The sequence below is a fragment of the Corvus kubaryi genome, unplaced genomic scaffold (assembly GCF_017639235.1).
Source record: "Corvus kubaryi isolate FWS band 111438036 unplaced genomic scaffold, C.kubaryi_AGA036_p1.0 37386, whole genome shotgun sequence".
Lineage (NCBI taxonomy): Eukaryota > Metazoa > Chordata > Aves > Passeriformes > Corvidae > Corvus > Corvus kubaryi.
The window spans coordinates 2,608,922-2,628,344 of record NW_024581128.1 but is presented as its reverse complement, the minus strand read 5'-3'; the positions used below and the strand labels follow the sequence as shown (position 1 = coordinate 2,628,344).

The 19,423-nt window shown below is 43.7% G+C and overlaps 1 protein-coding gene across 5 annotated transcripts in view; it reads right to left on the bottom strand.

The window, feature by feature from the left end:
* Nucleotides 1-1,359: 1,359 nt before the first annotated feature.
* The window catches only part of MEIS1 (Meis homeobox 1), a 109,112-nt gene continuing 91,048 nt past the window's right edge, over nt 1,360-19,423 (bottom strand). For 3 of the 5 annotated variants that reach the window (XM_042036652.1, XM_042036654.1, XM_042036651.1), the window contains exons 10-12: nt 7,051-7,109; nt 5,751-5,840; nt 1,360-2,919 (exon numbers count right to left, since the gene is read on the bottom strand). In XM_042036652.1, coding sequence (XP_041892586.1) covers nt 2,636-2,919; nt 5,751-5,840; nt 7,051-7,109 — 433 coding nt within the window. In that variant the 3' untranslated portion in view covers nt 1,360-2,635. Of the gene's footprint in view, nt 2,920-5,382; nt 5,479-5,750; nt 5,841-7,050; nt 7,110-19,423 lie in introns of all 5 variants that reach the window. The other 2 variants (XM_042036656.1, XM_042036655.1) reach the window with 1 other exon arrangement.

Genomic DNA, 19,423 nt, shown 5'->3' with positions numbered 1-19,423 from the left:
AACATCGTGCGATGAACAATAACAATAAAAATACTGTCAAGGCATATTCTTCATTTGAATGTGTTATAATTACAGCTGATTAAATGTCTTGGGATGTAATCGTGGGTTTAATTTGAAATGTGTCCCCCTCCAAAAAAAAAAGGTCCCATGGAGGAAGGTCTGCGCCCCACTTCGTTGCGGCTGCGAGGAGAAGGGACGCGTGTGCCCTTGCCTGTGAGAGGGCGGTTTGTTTTTGTCTTTCAAGAAACCTTAAAAAAACCCAAAAAACCCAAACACATAAAAACAAAACAAACAAAACGAAACAAAACAAAACCTAAAAAAAAAGGCAAAAAAGCAAGCCCCGTTCATTCACGTTTTGGCAGAAAAGTGTCATTACTCCGGCCTCACAAAGAATGAGTCGGGATGTTCAGCCTCCTTGGCAGTGCAGCAGCCCTTTGGAAAAACGGGGGGAAAGGAGGAGAAAAAAAAAAAGAAAAAGAAAGAAAACTCAGAGTTAAAAAAAAAAAAAAAGATGGGGAGGAAGTCCCAACCGGGGGGGAGAGGACCCCCTTTGGTGGCTTGCTTAATTCAGGAAGGTCTGCATTGCCTGCCTGCACCTCTGCCTGCACCCCTGCCTGCCCCTGCCCAGCCCGGGAGTCTGTCCTGAAACATGGCCAGGACACCTCCCGCCGGTGGTGCTGGCTGGCTTGGGAGGGGCTGGGGGGTTTGCATTATTTCGCCTTAATTAAGATATTTGTGTCATTTTCCTAGCCCCGGGAATCTCTATTTTTTCCTCTATAGCTGCGATTTGACTTAAAGCAAACGAGGTCTCAGCCTGAGCAGGCTGGTTGGGGCTCTTTCACTCGCTGGCTGTGGTGCAGAAAGCACAAATGTGTGAGGAAATTGGTTAATGAGGGTCTGCACTGGCCTTGCTCACAGAGGTCCAGCAGCACCTCATCCCCTTACAGATATGCATTGCCCAGGCAATGTTTTCTGAGTTTTATTTTCCTCCTTCCTTAGTATGCTCAGTTCCAGTAAGGAACTCAATAATTAGAACTGTGTTTTAGAACTATAATTTGGGAGGGAGAGGGGGTAACACTACAAATTTCTGTCCAATAATGCCCTACGATATTACATTTATTTACAGGCAACAGTTCCCATCCTGACAATTTATGGTGCAAGTTCCAAGAAGTTTCTTTATGCAGCGTAGCATTACTTTTACATTCTTTAAATATGAAGCTGATATTTAAATAGCAAATGATAGGTAACATCTCCAGAGCCAGCTGAATTTTGTAGCTGCTCGGCTCTCAGTCTGGGATAGAATGGCTACAAATACTGCATGGGGGCAGGAAACAAATTTTGCAGGCAGTGGAGTCACCATGACAAAAAATAATTTGTTTTTATTTTAGATTCAGATTTCATTACTGCACTCAAACTACTACAACTGGGCTTTGAGTTATTATACAATCCAAACTGTTTCAATCAGAAACTCTAAGACTCAGTGTGCAATGATTATTAATAATAATTAGCTCCTTGGTTTCTTGATAGAAAAAGGCTATCAACAAGCATTTGTTTAACCACAACAAAAGTATAATTAGCTTATCCCACTTAGTAAATCTGTATGCATGCCAACTCATACCAAACTGCTACTTTTACAAAAAATTGCAATAATACAGATCATTTTTCCAGTCCTTTTTGCACAAAATTTATTTACAATGTATACATAAATGCTCCATGATGGGACTATGGAAAAAAAAATGCACACATGACCGATGTCTTGCCCAGAAAGAAAGTCAACATATTAAAAATAAATCTTCAGTCCATGTTTTGAGCTGCATAAAACAGGAAGTGATGTACAAGGTGGTGGTTGCTGCATGGGGACAAGGATGCTCTGATGTGACAATTAGGCTTCAAATACACTGCCTTTCCGTTTCCATGCTTCCTCCTACCAGTCTCCTTAAGACACTGCCTGCAACAGCTGATTAATCATTGTTGATGACTGCAGTTTTTCCCATCCTTCCCGATTTACATCTGTTCAGGCCAATTCAAATATGGTGAGTAAATGAATTAGACATGCAAATTCACGCCCCAGGCTAGAAAGAGAGAGAGGGAGAGAGACGGGGAGAAAGGGAGAGAAAGGGAAGAAAGACAGACAGAGGAGGAGAGAGGGGGGAGAGAGAGAGAGTGCGCATGGCTGAAATCCTAGGATAGAAGAAAGATTCTTCTGCCTGACATAGTTATTTTAATGCTCTAAAAATCCTGCAAATAAGCCCTTTCTGTCATTTGCAGGATAAGTGTAAGGCTTCTTTTTTAATGTAAGGAGGCTTCTGGAGGAAGTGAAGAGCTATGGAAACAACACACATAGTGTGGAAAAATTTCACATTTTTTTTAAAAAATCTATAAGAAACAACGTAATATGGATAACAGTATAATAGCATTTTACAATATTTCACTCTTTGTTCTCTTAATGTCTTATATAGGTATTTAGCGTGTCCCCAGAAGTTGACTTCAGTTGGTGTTTTCCTGCTTTTCAGGGTCCCTGTGAAAAATTGGAACGTCCCTTGGTCCAAAGTTGACGCCAAGAACTCCATAGTCATTGCAGAAAGACAATGTTTGAAATCTACCATTGCTGCAGACAACGTGTATTTCCCTTAAGCTACTGAGCATGAATGTCCATCACTTGTCCGCTCACTGCTGGCTCGCCGGTATGAAGCATTGTGGGGCTTGATGCTGACATGGGCATTCCAGGGTGGGGTGGTCCTCCATGCATCATCATCGCTGGGTGGTGAGGGTGTCCAGGAATGTAGGTATGCATGGGGGGGCCATGACGCAGCTGAGCAGGATGGGGGGGCATCTGGGGCGGGGTATAGCTTGGCTGTCCCATATTCATACCCATTGGACTACCCCGAGACACATAATCCCCTGGCATACTTTGCAGCCCTGCAAAGGGAGAGAAAGAGGTGGCGGTGAGTGGTGGGGACTGGCTGCCGACATTGGGACATGAAGCTGCTCCACACGGGCACAGGGAGGCAGGGCGCCAGCCCAAGGCGGGATGTGGAGTCACGGGCCTGCGAGCGCCATTGCCTCTGTGGAATTGGGAGTCTCTGTATGGACTCACAGTGACGGAAACAGGAATGGCCCCCAGGTCAAAAAAAAGCCCAAGAACGTCCTCCCCCTTCCAAATACAGAGTTTTTGGAGATAAAACAGCTTTCTGCTTTTATGGTTAGAACGTATGCAAAGGAGGTGTTTCTGATCTGGAAGCATGCCAGAGGCAGAGCCAGCCTGAAGACGACTAACGTCACACGGAGAGCTCTCAGGTGGGCTCTATTCCCCATGGCCTTACTCCAGCCACCTGCCTTCGTCTCCCCACTTGTAAAAGCATGCTGGGAATACAAGGCGGAGAATCTGTAGCAGCTAACAAGGGACTTGGGAGGAGTGATGGGTTAAATAGGTGTCAAGGTTTATCAACAGCTATTTATTTAGCTCTTGAGCCTGATATCTTGGAGTCTGTCCCAAGTATTTGTGCCATTCAAATAGATGCAATACAGCAGGGACATACATCACTGAACAAAGGCCTCATATGAAGCCGAAATTGATAGGATTACTAAGTACGGTTGCTAAATCAAACTCATATTTTTAGGCACATTAAAATATATACATAATCAATAACAGTTATCAATTATTTCTTTACCCCCCTGATCACCTCTGCAAAAAATCAGATGCGCAACTCAGTCAAACCTTTCAGCGGGTTTGGGAGAACAATCAGAAAAAAATTGGACCTAAAACAATAAAACCTCCTGCTTTCTGTGGGCCTCTGCCTTCTGCTTGGATTGCTGTAGCTGATGGGAACTGACAGGTGTATTGTTTCGGAGAGCTATAAGCTCCATAATCATCAAGGGTGAAAGGCATACGCTATTGCTAAGTAGGTTCAATTGGCTTTAGTTCTAAGTAAGAGCGCGCTGTGAATGCGCCGAACACCTTGGAATCAGGTCTCAAGGCTCTAGCAATGAATAGCTGCTTAATCTAGCCTAAAGGAACAGTTTTGAACTAATGAAAATTGCTTATAAAATATACTGTACTCACAGCTCTTTAATCAAAAAAGATGATAATATTTTTTGTAATAACCTATTAATTTAATTGGTCACGAAGCATAAAATACATCATTTAAATTTAATTGACCCAGAAACTAAGAAACAATATTTAAATTAACTAAGCTAGAAATTTTCATGATGAGGTAATAAGGCTATTGCATTCCCAAGCTCAGAGGAATGTTTTCACAGCTAATTGTTAAAACTTAGTTTTGACTTGGGCTCAGAGAACACTACTACGAAATACACTTGCCCTGGGTAACTTCAAACCCTATGTTAATATAGGCTGGGGGCACAGCAAAGATGCTGAAATGACTCTTTTAACTCCAGAAAGAGAGCAAGAGAAACAGAATCAAGCACCATTTAAACATGGTATCATGTCTTGGTGTTTCAAATCACTTTACTCTTAAAAAAAAAAAAAAAAAACACCAAAATTTGTATAATGTATTTTCCCCTAGAAAAAGACAAGAGGGGAAAAAAATACTGCAACAGTTTTTCTAGGCTTTCTTTGCGAGGTCTGCCACTGAAGATTGCATTAATGATCTCTATTTTTGTATACTGAATAAGTCAAATCCATTTGTCACACTGCAAGTGATGGCATACTTAATTTGGATATAGTCAATTAGCCTGGGCTAAGCTCCATAGCCTGCTGCGTACACCTCTATTTTGTATTCTCTCTTTTTCCTTTGCCACACGTAATCCCATTATGACGGACAGACAAAGAGAAATAAACTTGAAAAAAAAAAAAAAAAAATCAAAGTTTCGTCCATCGCTTTCCAAAATGCAACTAAGTGAAGCTGCCGGTTTTTGCTTGGTTTTTTTTTTCCTACCCCATGAGAAGTCTCTGTTTGGCTTTTTTGGTGTCTTGCAGGTTAGCGGGAGAAATGTAACTCATGCATCAACTGCGGTTAGACAGATTTATGACACTTTGGGGACATGCTCTTTCCTCTCCCTGCGCTGCTGCAGACCGCTTACATTTTGCAAATCAGTCTGTTGCCAAGACGACGGGCTCCCCCACCTCCCTGGCTGCTCCTTGTTTTGTCATGTGCTCGGGGATGGATAATAGCATCAATGTATGGCGGCATCGATGTACGGCAGCGTCAATGTACGGCGCGCACGCGGGCGGGGGGTTTGGGAGCTTGGAAAGCTGGAGCTGAACCAGAGGGAGAGAAAACCCAAAGGAGCCCAGGTGTAGGATGGATGGATGGAAAGGAAGGAACAAGCATGAGGCTATGGGCAGGGAGAACATAGGGAAATGCAAGAAGACAAATATCCCTCGGACAAAGTGAGAACAAAGACCTCGTTTGTACTTACTTCCCCCTGGCTTTGCCATTGGTTACCTAGGTGAAGGTTACATGTAGTGCCACTGCCCCTCCATGCCCATATTCATGCCCATTCCACTCATAGGTCCTAGAGGGAGATAAAAATCCAAGAAGATGCCAGAAAATGAGCAAAGTCAACAGATAGTGCCAAAAGCCCCTTTCCAAAACATAGCACGGCAGAGGGTCCAGGACAGCTCGAGCAAGGAGATGCCTGGTTTCTCTCGGTGGCGTGGAAGGCAGGCAGAAGACAGGTGAGGCAAGACAGGCAGCTGGGACGGCGGCAGAGGGCAGAGGTGTGTTTACCTGCGGTGGCGCAACCGAGGCCACCCGTAGGTGGGCGATGCTGTCCCGGGGGCTTACCTGGCGCTCGGATGCCCATGTGCTGCTGGCCGTCCATCACGAAACCTCCCATTGGCTGCCCGTCGGGGTTGTAGGGTGTTCCTTGACTTACTGGAAAGGTGCAGAACATTTCTTTTTAGCAATAGCCAATAGGGTCACCTCTTCTCATGGCATCAAGACATGACCCCCCCCACCCACAGACTATCAATGCCTGCTCTAAAAAGAGGGGAAGACATCCACTGTGCATATTTAGTGGCTGGCCTAACAAGCATACTTAGTTTTGGCTTAATTTCCTTCTGCAAGTTTGGAAATGAAGTTAGCAAACTGAAATCTTGAGACATGAGGAGCCTCGGCTCCAGCTGCTGCCACTGCTGACGTCAATGCAAAAACCTGCATAGGAGCCGGATTTTATGGCTGGAATAGTCACACTGAAATCTCAGTGTGTTAAATTACGCCCTTGTGCCTTCAAAGGGCAGGACCTGAACACATCCATGCCAGATATTTACGCCTAATGACAAATAATCAAATGTACTTGAAGAGGAAGTGTGGCCCAAAGGCATCTTGGACAACGATGGATTTGGAGTTTGGCAGTGAGACTCGGAAAACAAAACCGAATGGGAGTAACGGGCTATGATAATCCTTGATGGTAAATAACCCCCAGAGAGCTGTGAGCCAAGACCCCAAACAGAACCAACATGTGAAAACTTAAGGTGTTTTGAAAAAATATAAATAAATACCCCCAAAGTAAACAGCAAATTCTCAGCAATCCCAAAAGAAGAGCCGAGGGACAAAAGGAGCCTGTACAAGCACCACTACCTGAACTGGAGGTTTTCACTGTACATTAAAAACCAGCTTCAGAAGTAAGCTGGCTTGGGTTATTAAAGCACATAAAGCTCTACCTCATTGAATGTCTTTGAACTTTACTGAGTCCCACAAGTGATTCTGACCCCTTTGCCCTTTTGACAGGTAATAAAGTTTACAGCAATTCCACACCAAGCCATGCACCAGGGAGTGGTCACAGGAGCAGAAAGAGCCGGGAAGGAAAACTGCAAACAACTACTGAAAAAATACAAGAATAATTGGGATAATGTACAGAAAGTCCGGTCACGGAGTGGATCATTTTAGTTTCCCTTTTTGAATTTTCAATGTATTTTTTTCCAAAATGATCAGTCATAACGAAAGAAAGCTGGTTGTATTTTAATTGTCTGTCACTCCCAGCATTCATTTCTCATTTATTTACCAGGTACTGGACCTCCTGGTGAATGGCTTGAGGATTGTTTTCGCCTGTGTGACTTGAATACAGCTACTATTGGGGACTTGCCTGCTCGATTGGACTGGTCTATCATGGGCTGAACTATCCTTCTTCTAGCATTAATAAACCTGCAAGAAAACAGAGAAAAGCAAATGGTTAGGGAAGGGATGTCTTCCACCCATCCCCAAGCCCTCTTGCCCTACTGTGGCGCTCTCCATCAGGCTGCACGGGGATGCAAATACTGCTAAACCTCTAACCCTGATGACCTTTGAGAGCACGAGCTTGGGGTTTCCAAGCTGATTTATGTTTGCCTGCTTTTTAGCACAGTCGGACACTTCCATTTCATCTTTTCATGGGGGAATTAGCTGAGTTTTCAGGAAACAATGCCAGCAACGCTCTTCTCAATACAGAATGGGGCACCAAAAAAACAAAAATGTGTGAAGCTGGTGAGATGCTCGTGAGGGCATCTGCTACCTCCCCCCTCATTAGTGTCATTTCTGCCTTATGTCCTCTAACTTCTTGTAGTGGTCTGGTCCAAAATACTCATTACTGTTTATCTGCTGTGAGATAAGAATTAGGAGAAATGCAAAACAGGCACCAAACTTGAAAGAATATAAAGAAGTTCATTAACAGACCTAAAAGAAGAAAAAAATTATACCACCTTCAGAACTCTCCTCCTCCCCCCACCTTCCTCCCTTCTCCCACTGACAATGTGAAAAGACAACCCTTAAGATGTTCAGTCTGTTTACCACTTCCATAATAACCTTGTTCAGTCCATTTAGAAAGAGAAGTCTCTTCTTGCTCATGCTATGAAAACATTATCACAACGAGACAGCCGCCCACTTCCAAATATTGTTCAGTCCATTTAGGAAGAGGAGTCTCTGCCTGCGTGTGAGTCCTTTCCCCCGACTTGCAGCTTTTCCCGCAACTGCTTTCGAGGGTCCACTCTTGAAGATTTTTGGGGTACAATTTTAAGGTTGAGCCGTTCAGAAACAAAAACAGAGGCCCTTCTCCTTCCCTGGGAGCAAAGGGTCTTCATCATCTTCATCGTTAGGACTATCTCTGGGAGCATCTCTAGGAACTGAGGTTTTCTCCTTTCCCATTTGGAGCAAAAGTCCTCATCTGGTTCATCTCTACGGACTGAGGTTTTCTCCTTTCCCGTTTGGAGCAAAAGTCCTCATCTGGTTCATCTCTCCCTGTCCAAACTTCTCATGAAATTACAGCTGCGTCAGCATCTGCCTATGTCAGCGCAGGTGCTTTTGCTCACGAGTTGAACACTCCACCCCCCATATCTTCATGAAATTACAACAGGATACTCTGATATATCATAGCTTCACAACAGAATTTCAGCTTTAAGCATCTCCTCTCTCTCTTCCCTCAGGTTTTCAGCTCTTCACAGCAGTAAAAGGGTTACTCTCACCTCAGCCTTGCAGCTTTGCAGCTGGAATGTTGAATTTTTCTTATCGCAGTGGAGAGGGGGGAGAGCCGAGCCGCTCCGGCTGCCCACGGCAAGGCAGTGGGGGGGGGTTCCATGGCTGGAACAGGTCCATGGCTTCAGGATGGCCGTGGCCTGGCCCGGCCTGGCCCAAGCAGGGCCTGGCCGGGCCCGCTGGCCCCCACACGGGGCCTGCAGCCACCTGTCCCAGCGCCGGAAACGAGAGAGAGCCTGGAGGGGGAGTTTGCCTATTCTTAAATGTGGATCACAGAGGTGATCACAACTTTAAGTGGCTTAGAGAATTGTCCATATTCAAACTGGCCAGCTGATAGGTTCTATCAGTTCCCAGAGGAAACTGTAAGCACCCCTTAGCAAGGACGTCCCTTCCGGGACTATGCTTGCTAACCTATGACACTTCTTTTTCCAATTTTTTTCTTTATCAAAACCTGCCCCTACCTCTTGCAAACCTAATTCCCTTTTAATGCCCACTATTAAGATAATGAACTGTGATGGCAGAACCCCATCAAATGAGGGAACGTCTGGACTTTTATCACCGCTAAGTCACACTGCTGGGGACTTCAGAGCCATGCATTCCTCCTAGTCATTTCTTGGTGGGCTTTCTCCCCCCTCCCTCTCTTTATGCAAAGTCTGAGGGGGTCAAGGCGAGGTCATAGCTTTACAGTAATTGAATTTATAATCCTGTTTTCTCCAGCTAGGCCTGACCATTTACAGCAAACATCTTGTTAAACTGTAATTACTGGACTACTGAAAATTCCCCCCCAAACAATGAAAAGAAGATCTTTGGAAACAATAAAAAAAAGGAGGTAGAGTCATTTTTAAAAATAGCTATCTGCAGCCCCACTCTTGGTGTTTCTGTAGCTCTTCGCCTTAGTTAGTCCTGCAATGCTTATTTGGAAATATTCAAAATAATTTGGAACAAAACAGAAGAAGGAGAGAGATCACAAGTACCCTGGTCTCCCCATGGTGATGAAATCAGGAGGCTGGAAACCATGGCTGGGAACCTGTCTGAATGACGACCATTTGAAGAATCTCTCTTGAGGTTTCACTCAGCAGAAAGTTTACTTAAAATCCATTTGGAAAAAATCTCCATTGAGACTTAGTCACGGCAAAGCTGCATAACTAGACTTTGCACTCTTCGTAAGAGAGAAAAAGAATAATAAAAATACGTATGCCGCACCATTTACTAGTAAAGGAAGAAGTGTGAGTGTGGGCTAAGCCACAGTGCACTTTTAAAATGGGATAGGAAAGTCCACAAAGGAGTACTTGACGCTTGTTTTCATTGCCTCTGCTTGGGGTGGCTTAGCAGGAGCTCTCCTACCACAGAGATAAAGCCACCAGGATCTTTCCATGGGAATCAGCTCTGCCCACCCATTCGCCTACACCAGAGGGAAGAAGAATAGCAAACCACTGCCCCATGCTGTTTCTTTTGCCCTCATCAAAGACCAGCACAGTGACTTCAGACTCCTCCTATCTCCCATTCCCCACTGACACCCATTACCCAAACTCCTGCAAAAATTAATCAAGATGTTGAGTCTTTATCAAACCTGTCTTGAGGAAACGGGCTCAAAGGCACCAAACCCGGGTGCCAGTCTGGAAACCTTACACCTGAACTAGGTCATATTTTGTCAGCAACAGTATTGGATCAATTTTTCTACACATTTCCAATAAACACCCCCTCTCGACTCCAGCAAACAGTGTTGCAAATCAGTTTATCATTATCTTGTACAAACCATGAAAATTAGAATCTTGTGAGCAGAAGGTTAGACTAATTCTCCTTTCTCATTATAAGCACAGGTGTAGCACAAACACCATGTGAAATAAGCAATTAAAAAAAACCCTGCTTTTTTTCCCCATTAGCTGCCTTAGCTCCATGACCAATTAGAAAATTGTTTAATATCTGTAATTTGCATTTGCAGAAAGCAATTTTCACAGTAACTCTTCGAAGTAAAACAACACCACAAAACCCTAGTGCCTCAGCAATTTCTTTTTGTGAGTCTGGTAAGGCTTTTGCTGTGTTTACTCCATCCTTCTGCCCCACTGCTAGGACCTGGTAGTGTGGCAGGAGGAAAGGAGTAGTGTGAGAGTGACTGGTCACCAAAATAACTTTTACTCCAGATAAGTGCTGAGCAACATTAGGCATGTAACAACCTCAACTTCACAACTTTTTCTTCCTTCTCCTCCAAACTACAAGCACTTTTAAGAGAGGGGTGGGGGTCTCAAAATAATAAGCTGTACTATATATAGTATTGTTTATATACTAATATACTAGAACAAACTATATATCTAGAGTTTACCAGTAATTACCCACAAGATGTGCCTATGGTAAAACATAATCTCACCTGTTTGCCCCATGCTATCATTTGGGCTATCTGCTTTAAGAACATTTTACACATAGGTACTTAACAGTTATCTTCTTCCTACGCATTCGTGTAAGTATTTTCTATAAGTAGCAATTCTGCCAAACAGCTCAATGTTTGGATGTCTTTGGGGGGAATTCAGACACAAGAACATTTTCCTTCTGGGCAAAGTAATAAAATGACATTCTCGCTCCTCCCACTAGAAGTCAAACAGAGGTCAGCTCCCCATCCTTGTATCTGTTTAAATAAACTGGTCCAGCTGTTTGTTTCCAGGATGCCCTTTAACCTTCTGTCCCATCCTCCCTGCCTTTGTAACACAACGCTTTACTTTGCATTATAGTAGACTCCAAACCACTATGCATTTAAAAAAAAAAAAAAGAAAAAAAAAAGAAGAAAGTATTCACTTTCAAGTTTCTTCCTGCATCCCAAACCTGGAATTTGTAAGAACCTATCAGATTAAAACAATTAATGTAGCTTGCCTTGAGACAGCACAATGCAGTGCTGTGATGTTTATAAATCACATTTGAGAACTCTTTGCAAGCAAAACTGCGAATTAACTGTTGCTGCAGAAATATACGGGCATGTGGTTAATTTCTTCATATTCTCAGTTTTTTTCTTTGAGAGAAGGGCCAGGATCTTTTGATCACTCTTTGAATTTGCAAAGTGCCAAGCTGATTTGAACATCAGCAAAAACGATGGAACAGAAAAGCTAACAGGAAAAATCTCCCTTCCCCTTTTTCCAAATGCTCATATTCACCTATCTTAAGAGAAAGAAAGTCTAAATCACTCCAATCTTTAAAAATTCAGAGTAATCAGGACCTAAAAAAGATATTGCATACTAACTGCTAATGAAATGGAGTATTATCAAAATACAATTTAGCATAAAACTTAAGACAGATGTATAACCTTACTCACGTGAGTAAAGACCCAATAGGGCTCAAAGGCTTGCATAAAGTATTTTTCCCCACACCGGTGCTCTGTGTTGTGGTACCTTTGCTCTGATGAGGAAGGGATTTTTGGTTTGAGTTTTTTGCCTCAAAAGAGTAGGATCAATAGTGGCACAACAACATAATATCCCTCAGTGTACAAGTTGCACTCAGCAAAGTGATGCCTTGGGCTGGGTGGTTTTTTTTTCCTTCCTCCTTTTTTTGTCTTGTAAGGGGAAGGATCTGGCATGGAGAAAACATTTGAACAGTTGGGCAAACACAGAAGTTTGAAGTATTTTCTATTTTTTTCAAGTTAGCTTTTCCTTGTTCTTTTCAGACACATGGGATTGCACTTTCTGCCGTGTCCCAAAAAGCAAGAAAAACCCAGCAATTCCACCTGCATAACCCTAAAGAGGAGGAGGAAACCCTCTTTTCTCCCATTTGCATTTTACTAGGATATTTTCTCTTAGGCTTCTCGCCTGAGGTCTGTCTCCAGAGGTCACGGGCAGACTCCCTGGTTGGTGCATCGCTGGTCCCAACGGGTGAGCTCCAGCCCCAGCCCCGGGGATGCAGCAATCTGCTTCTGCACTCTGACCTTCAGCTTGGCCGCCCTTGCTGCCACGCACAAGTTTTGTTTCTTCTCAGCAAGAGGCTGCATGGCTGGTGATGACAAAAGACTTATTTTAGCTGGAAATTGGCTACAATAATAGCAGCCAGAGAGCAAGAAGTTTCAGAGGGTCACCAAACCCTCCAAAAGGCACAGCTCGCTAAGGCTCAGGTTACAGCCCGAGTGACATTTTCCGCACAGATCTGTTCTTTCTCCCTTCCCCTTGTATTTCACTTCTGTTGAGTGAATAAAACAAGACCTTCCTCTGCTGTCACGAATTTCCAAAGTCACCTTTGCTCAAGAATCGACAGAGCGATTGTGGGGACTTCCAATTTGCAGTCTTTGAATGAAATTTTCCAGGACCAGCTGTCTGAAAGGAGATGCTGAGACTTTGCGGTCTACTGAATTTTTCTCTGCCCCCAGCCCTCCGAAATGAGGAGAATTTTGCACCATTACTGACTTCTGCTACTCGGAGTCACAGGCTGCTCCCTCTCAATATTGTCCCAAAGCGCTGCATGCCAGAAATCTGTGTCTCACTAGCAGAGCCAAGAAATTCCTGAAAATCTCTCTGCCTCATTTTCTCCTTGAGCTCCTCCTAGCAAACCAGGCGTAAGGAGAATGAGAAAGCCCACATTACCTACAAACCCCAGTGCTAAAACCTCTCATACCCCTCTGAAAAAAACAGTATCCCTCTTGACAACAAACAAATCATAATTTTTATAACAGATCCCGAAGTAAACATAGCACTTCAAACTGGCAAATAATTTACTTGTAAAACCAGTTGCACTCTGTGGGATCCTTCATTTATACAGCAGCAAAACAACATTCTCTATTCAGCACTTAATTCCTCAACGCTTAACAGGTTTATCTCTAATAAAACCAATTTAAATGGAAAGTGTGCTATAAACCAAGATTATTACACTTCAGTAACTGCTTTATTCCTTATTTTAATATATTTTCATTTTTTTCTCTGTGTTTGTTTTCCAGAGATTTTTAAAAGAGTCAGTTAAAGAAAAGAAAAAAAACATACCAACACAGAAATTATTTCACCGAATACTTTCAAATGTTTTAAAAACAGCCTTGAAAATAGCAAGCTGCCTCTGTAATTATGAACAGAAAAAATAACTGCAGACTTTCAAATGGTAATCACATCTCCCCATCCCTAAAATGAGAAATAAATGTTAAAAGAGTGCTTACTGCTGTTATTAGAAAGTTCTGATCCTGAAGTCAGTTAGTGAGCTTAATGACCCGTAACTACCAGTCATTAGCAATCCATGCTCTCTGTACTCCCTTTATTTGTAAAGAAAAAAAAATCCAAGACACTCAAGAAACTTCATTCAATTTAAAGTCAAACCTCATGAAATCATGTTTGGCAACTTTTCTTGGTTTCTCCTCCTCCTCTAAACCAAAGACAGTTCAGGACTGCAATACATCATTTACAACACTAAATGGAGGTAGGGAGGGAAGAGAGTACAAGGGCTGCTAACCACCCACTCCAGACACGTAACATTGGAATACACTCCAAATGCAGAGGGCCCATCCATCAGGAGCATCAGAAAGGTCCCCTGCAAGTTCTCTTCTTCCTCCCTCCTCTGCTGGCACAGCACCAGTGCCAGGGACTGCACTGGTGGTTGAGGGGTGTCACAAGACAATATTGGAGAGTGAATTAAATAAAATACTATGCAAAAACTAGTGATGAAAAACCACTAATTAGCTGACAAATTTGATGTAAAGCACTAATGAAAGCCATGTGTGGTTCTGCAATTTAGTTTTAAAAATAGCTTCTGACTTCAAGCATTACTATGTGACCCCACCAATGGATTCATGTTGTGCATTCAGAAAAGTTGCTTTCAAGCAGGAGAGTGCTATCGAATCTCTCCCCAAGCCAAGTCTGCTAATGCAGAGAGCATATCGACGGCAAAAATAGAAAGCAGAGAGATGAGATCAGGTATGTGCTCCTTGTAAGAGAGCTGGCTATGCACTACATTTTGGCTGGCCCAGCACGCACCAGCTCTACCTTTGGCCACCTCCTCTTCTCCCTAGCCCTTAAGCTTGGGAGCCTTCCCCTCTTGCTCCATATCATACTTCTCAAATCACTGCTAGACACATCCTGCCTCCAAATAAAAAGACTGTATTTTGGGGAGCACCAGCTCATGATAGGATCATAGAATCCTAGAATGGTTTGAGTTGGAAGGTTCTTTGGAGAACCTTCCATCTAGTTCTAAACTCCCCTGCCATGGGCAGGGACACCTTTCACTAGACCAGGTTGCTCCAAGCCCCATCTAAGCTGGCCTTGAACACTTCCAGGGATGGGGCATTGCTTCTCTGGGCAACTGTTACAGTGCCTCACCACCCTCACAGGGAAGAATTGCTCCCTAATATCTAATCTAACCCTACCCTTTGTCAATTTAAAGCCACCCCCTTTGTCCTACCAGTACCAGCCCCATGGGACAAAATGCAGGCATGGTGACTGCCTTGGGGTAGCAGTGAGCCTGGTGGTGGCCTGTCCTCTGGACACAGAAGGGATGGTTGGTGGCTTTCTATTGAGCTGGGACCCACAAGCTCCTGGCCCAAATGCTCCATCTCTCCGCAGGGCTCATGGCTGTGGCTGCTTGATGAGTCTTTCTAGAAGAAAGCTGGGTAGCAGCCAATTCCAGTCTTGCAAAATTTTGCCTGTTCCCCAAAAGGATGGAGCTAAACCCCATTTCTATTTATTTGGCAGGTTCTGAATGAAAATTTTGCTGGGGAGGAGTGAAGAGCCATTGTGCCCGGGGAAGGGGTCCCTGGAGATATGCCTCCCTGCTCTGCCCATCTCCTGTGCTCTTCTACATCACAGGTGAGCTGCTGTTGGCCTTTCTGATATGCTCTCCTTCTTCTCCTCCTTCCCTCCCATCCACATACTCCCCTTAGAAAATCTTAGCCAACATGGAACACTTCCAGTGAAAATTCTGATCCAGGCATCTCCCTGACGATGCCAGGGAGTCAGAGCAGTGTTGCAGGTCTTGGCTGCACTGGGGAGAACTCCCAGCAACCTCCTTCCCTGACACCACAATTCCCTCTGGGTGCAAAGCAGATGTAAACTCGCCCTCAGCAGCCAGATGATGTAAGGGGAAATCTTTACATGGCAAAGCGCCAGCAGAGCTGACCTCCTGTCTCTTCCCTGCTCCTAAATCCCAGCGCAGCTGTACTTTGCTGATCTCCATGTGCCACAATTAGCCTTTAAGGAATATGGCAAGGATTCATGTAGTAGAGCAGCACTAAGGCTGCTCTAGCTCCTGCCTGGGACAGCACTGGCCCCCACAAGCACCATGGTTGGGAATACAACACGCTAGCAGACAAAATCTTGCCTCCCACAAAAACACTTGTAATAGAGGGTGGGCAGGCTCTTTGAGAGCTTTGAGAGCAGCCCAGGCTGAGATGCACATCTCCCAGCTGAGTGTTTTCTCACAGCTCTGAGAAGGGCTTGAACATCAACTTCCCATCTGATCCTTCAGGAGAGTTTCTCTGGACTCAGTAATTTGGGTCCTGATCTGGTACATGCCAGCAGTGCAACCCAGCAGCTTTTCTTCAGCAGATCATGTCAAACCAACAACCCAAGCCCCATTTGATGGCAGGGATTAAGCTGGGAATGGGTGAGAGCTGATAGCAAAATACTGGCTATTTCTCTGAAAACACTTCTCCCTATTTCAGCAATTTAATGTCCTCGATCTACTCAGCATAACCTCTTTTTTAGGGGAATGTAGAGCTTGTGAGAAGTGCCTGCATGATCTCTGAGCTTCCATACATCAAATTGTGAGCCTTGTCCAAACAGCTTCTCTGTTCCCTTCTGCCCCACCCCACATACAGCATGGGAGTTGGAAGTTGTGCCTTGTCCTCCAGCCCAAGCAAAAGAAGAGAGGCTGCTCCCACATCTGGCTGCTGGTTCAAATATGTTCCCATTCACTGAAGGGTGTGAGAAATGACCTGCCTATACTGCTGGATGAATCCCTTCATCCTCCTCATCTCCAAAAGGCAATGAAGGAGTATGGAGTAACTCCACACCCAGTCACCCCACACCAGCTCCCTCAGACGGCAAAAAAGGCGAAGCAAGCCCAGAGTGGCCAAACCAAAACCATCGATTGGTGTCTTTGGGAGAAAACACTCTCAGAGCCCCCAAAGAGAAAATATACTGAAGTTCTGCATGGGACCTGTGTTTTGCACATGAAATAGGCTTTGACATCATTCTGGTCTATACCCCAAGACACTGGTTTGGGGTGTTGAGGGAAGCTTTATTCCTGCGGTTGTGTCTTCCCCACCACAATCAAGACAACAAATACAGGCACATTGATGCATTTTGTGTGATGTGGGCACCTGAAAAACTGGTTTGAATTCTTTTTTCCTTTTTTTTTTCTCTCCCCAGAAACCACAAAAGAGACAACTCTGAGTCACGGCCAACCTGAAAAACAACCCCACACTTCTGAACAAACTCTCCATGCCCCAAGACATCCCACTTCAAAACATTGTTTTCCAACCACTACTAATAGCCTACTTTGTAATCTACTTTATCTAAACATAATTTCCCATTAAGTGAAGTGATTCATTTTGCTTATAATCCTACTACTGACAGCATCATATTCAGGGCAGAAGAAAAGACACATTCAGAAAACAACATCAACAAAAGACACACAGGGAAGTCAGAGGAATGTTGAAGATTAAAAGAATTTGTGAGACCAGGGGACAGAGAAAGCTTAGGGATCAGCCCTCAGATGGTACAAACCACCTTTATAACCCAGGTGGGAAGTCAGACATCTCTGGGATAAATCTGAATTTAAAAAAAGCTATTAGTACCGAGTTTTATCCTTAGCCAAAAAAGACACAAGGACTACAGTGCCTGGGCAAGGGAAAAAAAAAATAACCCATGAAACTGTTACATGACCTAGATTTCATTGAACAACTGTGGAAGCAATATTTTTTCAGCATCTGCTGCCATTTCTTTTATTTTTGAAAAGTCAAAGAAAAGGCAGAATCCTGCTTGGTGCTAATGCTGGTGTAGCCAGCCATGCATCACATACACCGAAATCATTCCAGGGCAGGCAGGACAAAACACACACCCTCGAAAGCACGTCCTCACCCTGCCCCTCTGTCTGTGTCTCACTTTTGAGAAGAGAAAATTGATTTAACCAAGAAAAAGGCAACATTTGCCCCATTTTTACTATTTCAGGCTGAGTTTTGAACCAGGCAGTTTGTTTTATGCAGGTGCAGCCCAGAGCAAGCGTCTGATTTAAGAGTGAGAGAGGGTCTCTGAGGGCACCTTTCTCCATGTGTTGGTGTTACAGTTCGTGACGGTTAATCACTCTACACCAATCTCAGCAACTGTTGACACAAAATAGGTGGAGATCAGGTCTGTGCAAGCACAAAATACCAGAAAGGCAAACTATATGTGAACACACTTCAGATAGCTATGACAAAAGTAGACCAAAGCCTGACTTGCAAAGCAATGACAAGCCATTACTCTCCCCTTTTGTCTTTTTTTTCTTTTCATATATTGAGGGCATGTAATTTTTTTTTTTTTTTAATATATACCAAGGATATCTCTTGCACTAAAAAGAAACCAAGACCTGAGAACTGTATGTACAGAGACAATGCAAAGCTCTCCCCTTGCTTCCAGCGCAGCATTTCCACAATAAATAGTGTCCTGAACAGGCACTTTTTTAAAGCCAAACTCTAGTTTTGAGATGGTGCACACCTGAATCTCAATATTTTTAAAAAGGAAGTATCAAGCAAAGCATTCTGACCCCTACCCTGATCCTGCAGAGCAAAGCTAGAGCAGGAGAGGAGAAAAGAGCAAGTGGCAAATGCTTGCATGGTGCTATTACATTTTATTTCCCTGGCACCTGACATCGCATTCATTACAGACCATTAATGCACCAACTAAAAAAAAGTTTCTTGAGTACAAGACCACTCCAGAAGAGGGAAAAGAGGTTTTTTCTTGGTTGCACATTAACCTTTTGCTAGTCAGGACTATTGGCAGGTAAACTCTGTTCACACTGTGCAATGCTCTGCAGCGGGAACCAACCTTACTTCCTCTCAAAAAAGCATCTATGTGACTAAAATAATACCAAGTTTTGGGTTTCTTTTTTTGCCAAGTGCTCAGGGTGTCACTAATTAGTCTTTTAGCTTGGGCAAAATGATTCCACATTTGCTTTTGAAATAAATGGTGTTTCCTTTGCTCGTTTTTCCCAGTCTGAACCCAGGGGCTGTCAGAACCCAGGGGCTGTCAGAGCAATGGTTAGAAACATCTTTCCTTGGTGTTCCTGAATGGGATGACCCTTGTTTTGGGGCAGTTTGGGGGCTGTGGAGACTGACAAGGCTGGACTGCACAAGAAACCCAGGGTCTATTAGGTCTCCATCTTCTCCTCCACCTGAAGTCCTGGAGGCCAAGGGGAGCATTTCCCCAAGTAAACTCTTTACTCACCTCCTCTGAGCACCTGAACCCTTTGGAAAACACCCATGTGCTGTGCCAAAACTGTATCACTACTCCTTAAACCCATTCAACAAACCCAAACCCCACATTTGAACCACTGTGCTGTACTTTTAAATGGCTTTACTGAACTAAAAAAGGAAATTCCAGCCTAAAATCCGGTGATCCGACAGTACCTGATGGCTCTACATTCACAGCTCTTCCCCCTGTAAGCTATTTGCTCAGCTTTTCTAATAATACCTTGACTGCCTGGCAGCTCTCCAGGGCTGTCTAAGGCAATATGCAAGCTAAACATTTTTTCATCTGATTTCAATATTTTCTTATGAGTAACTATACAGGATTTTACCTAGTGAGTATTCCTGATTGCTGTAATTTAAGAACAGAGAAATAGACTACAGATGTAATATTATTATTACAATTGGCATTCAAGGCGAAAGGCATAACAATTAGCTAAGACTTAGTGAAAACATAAATGTAAAAATCTGCTTGAAAAATCCGGCACATGGTACGTTTAGAACAGCTAATTTACCGCACACATTCTGAAGTGCTCAAACGATGTAACAATTCACCCAGCAAGATACTTTTAAAAATAGTTTTCTTGGTGTTTTGTGGGCGTTTTCTTGGAGGGGGATGATT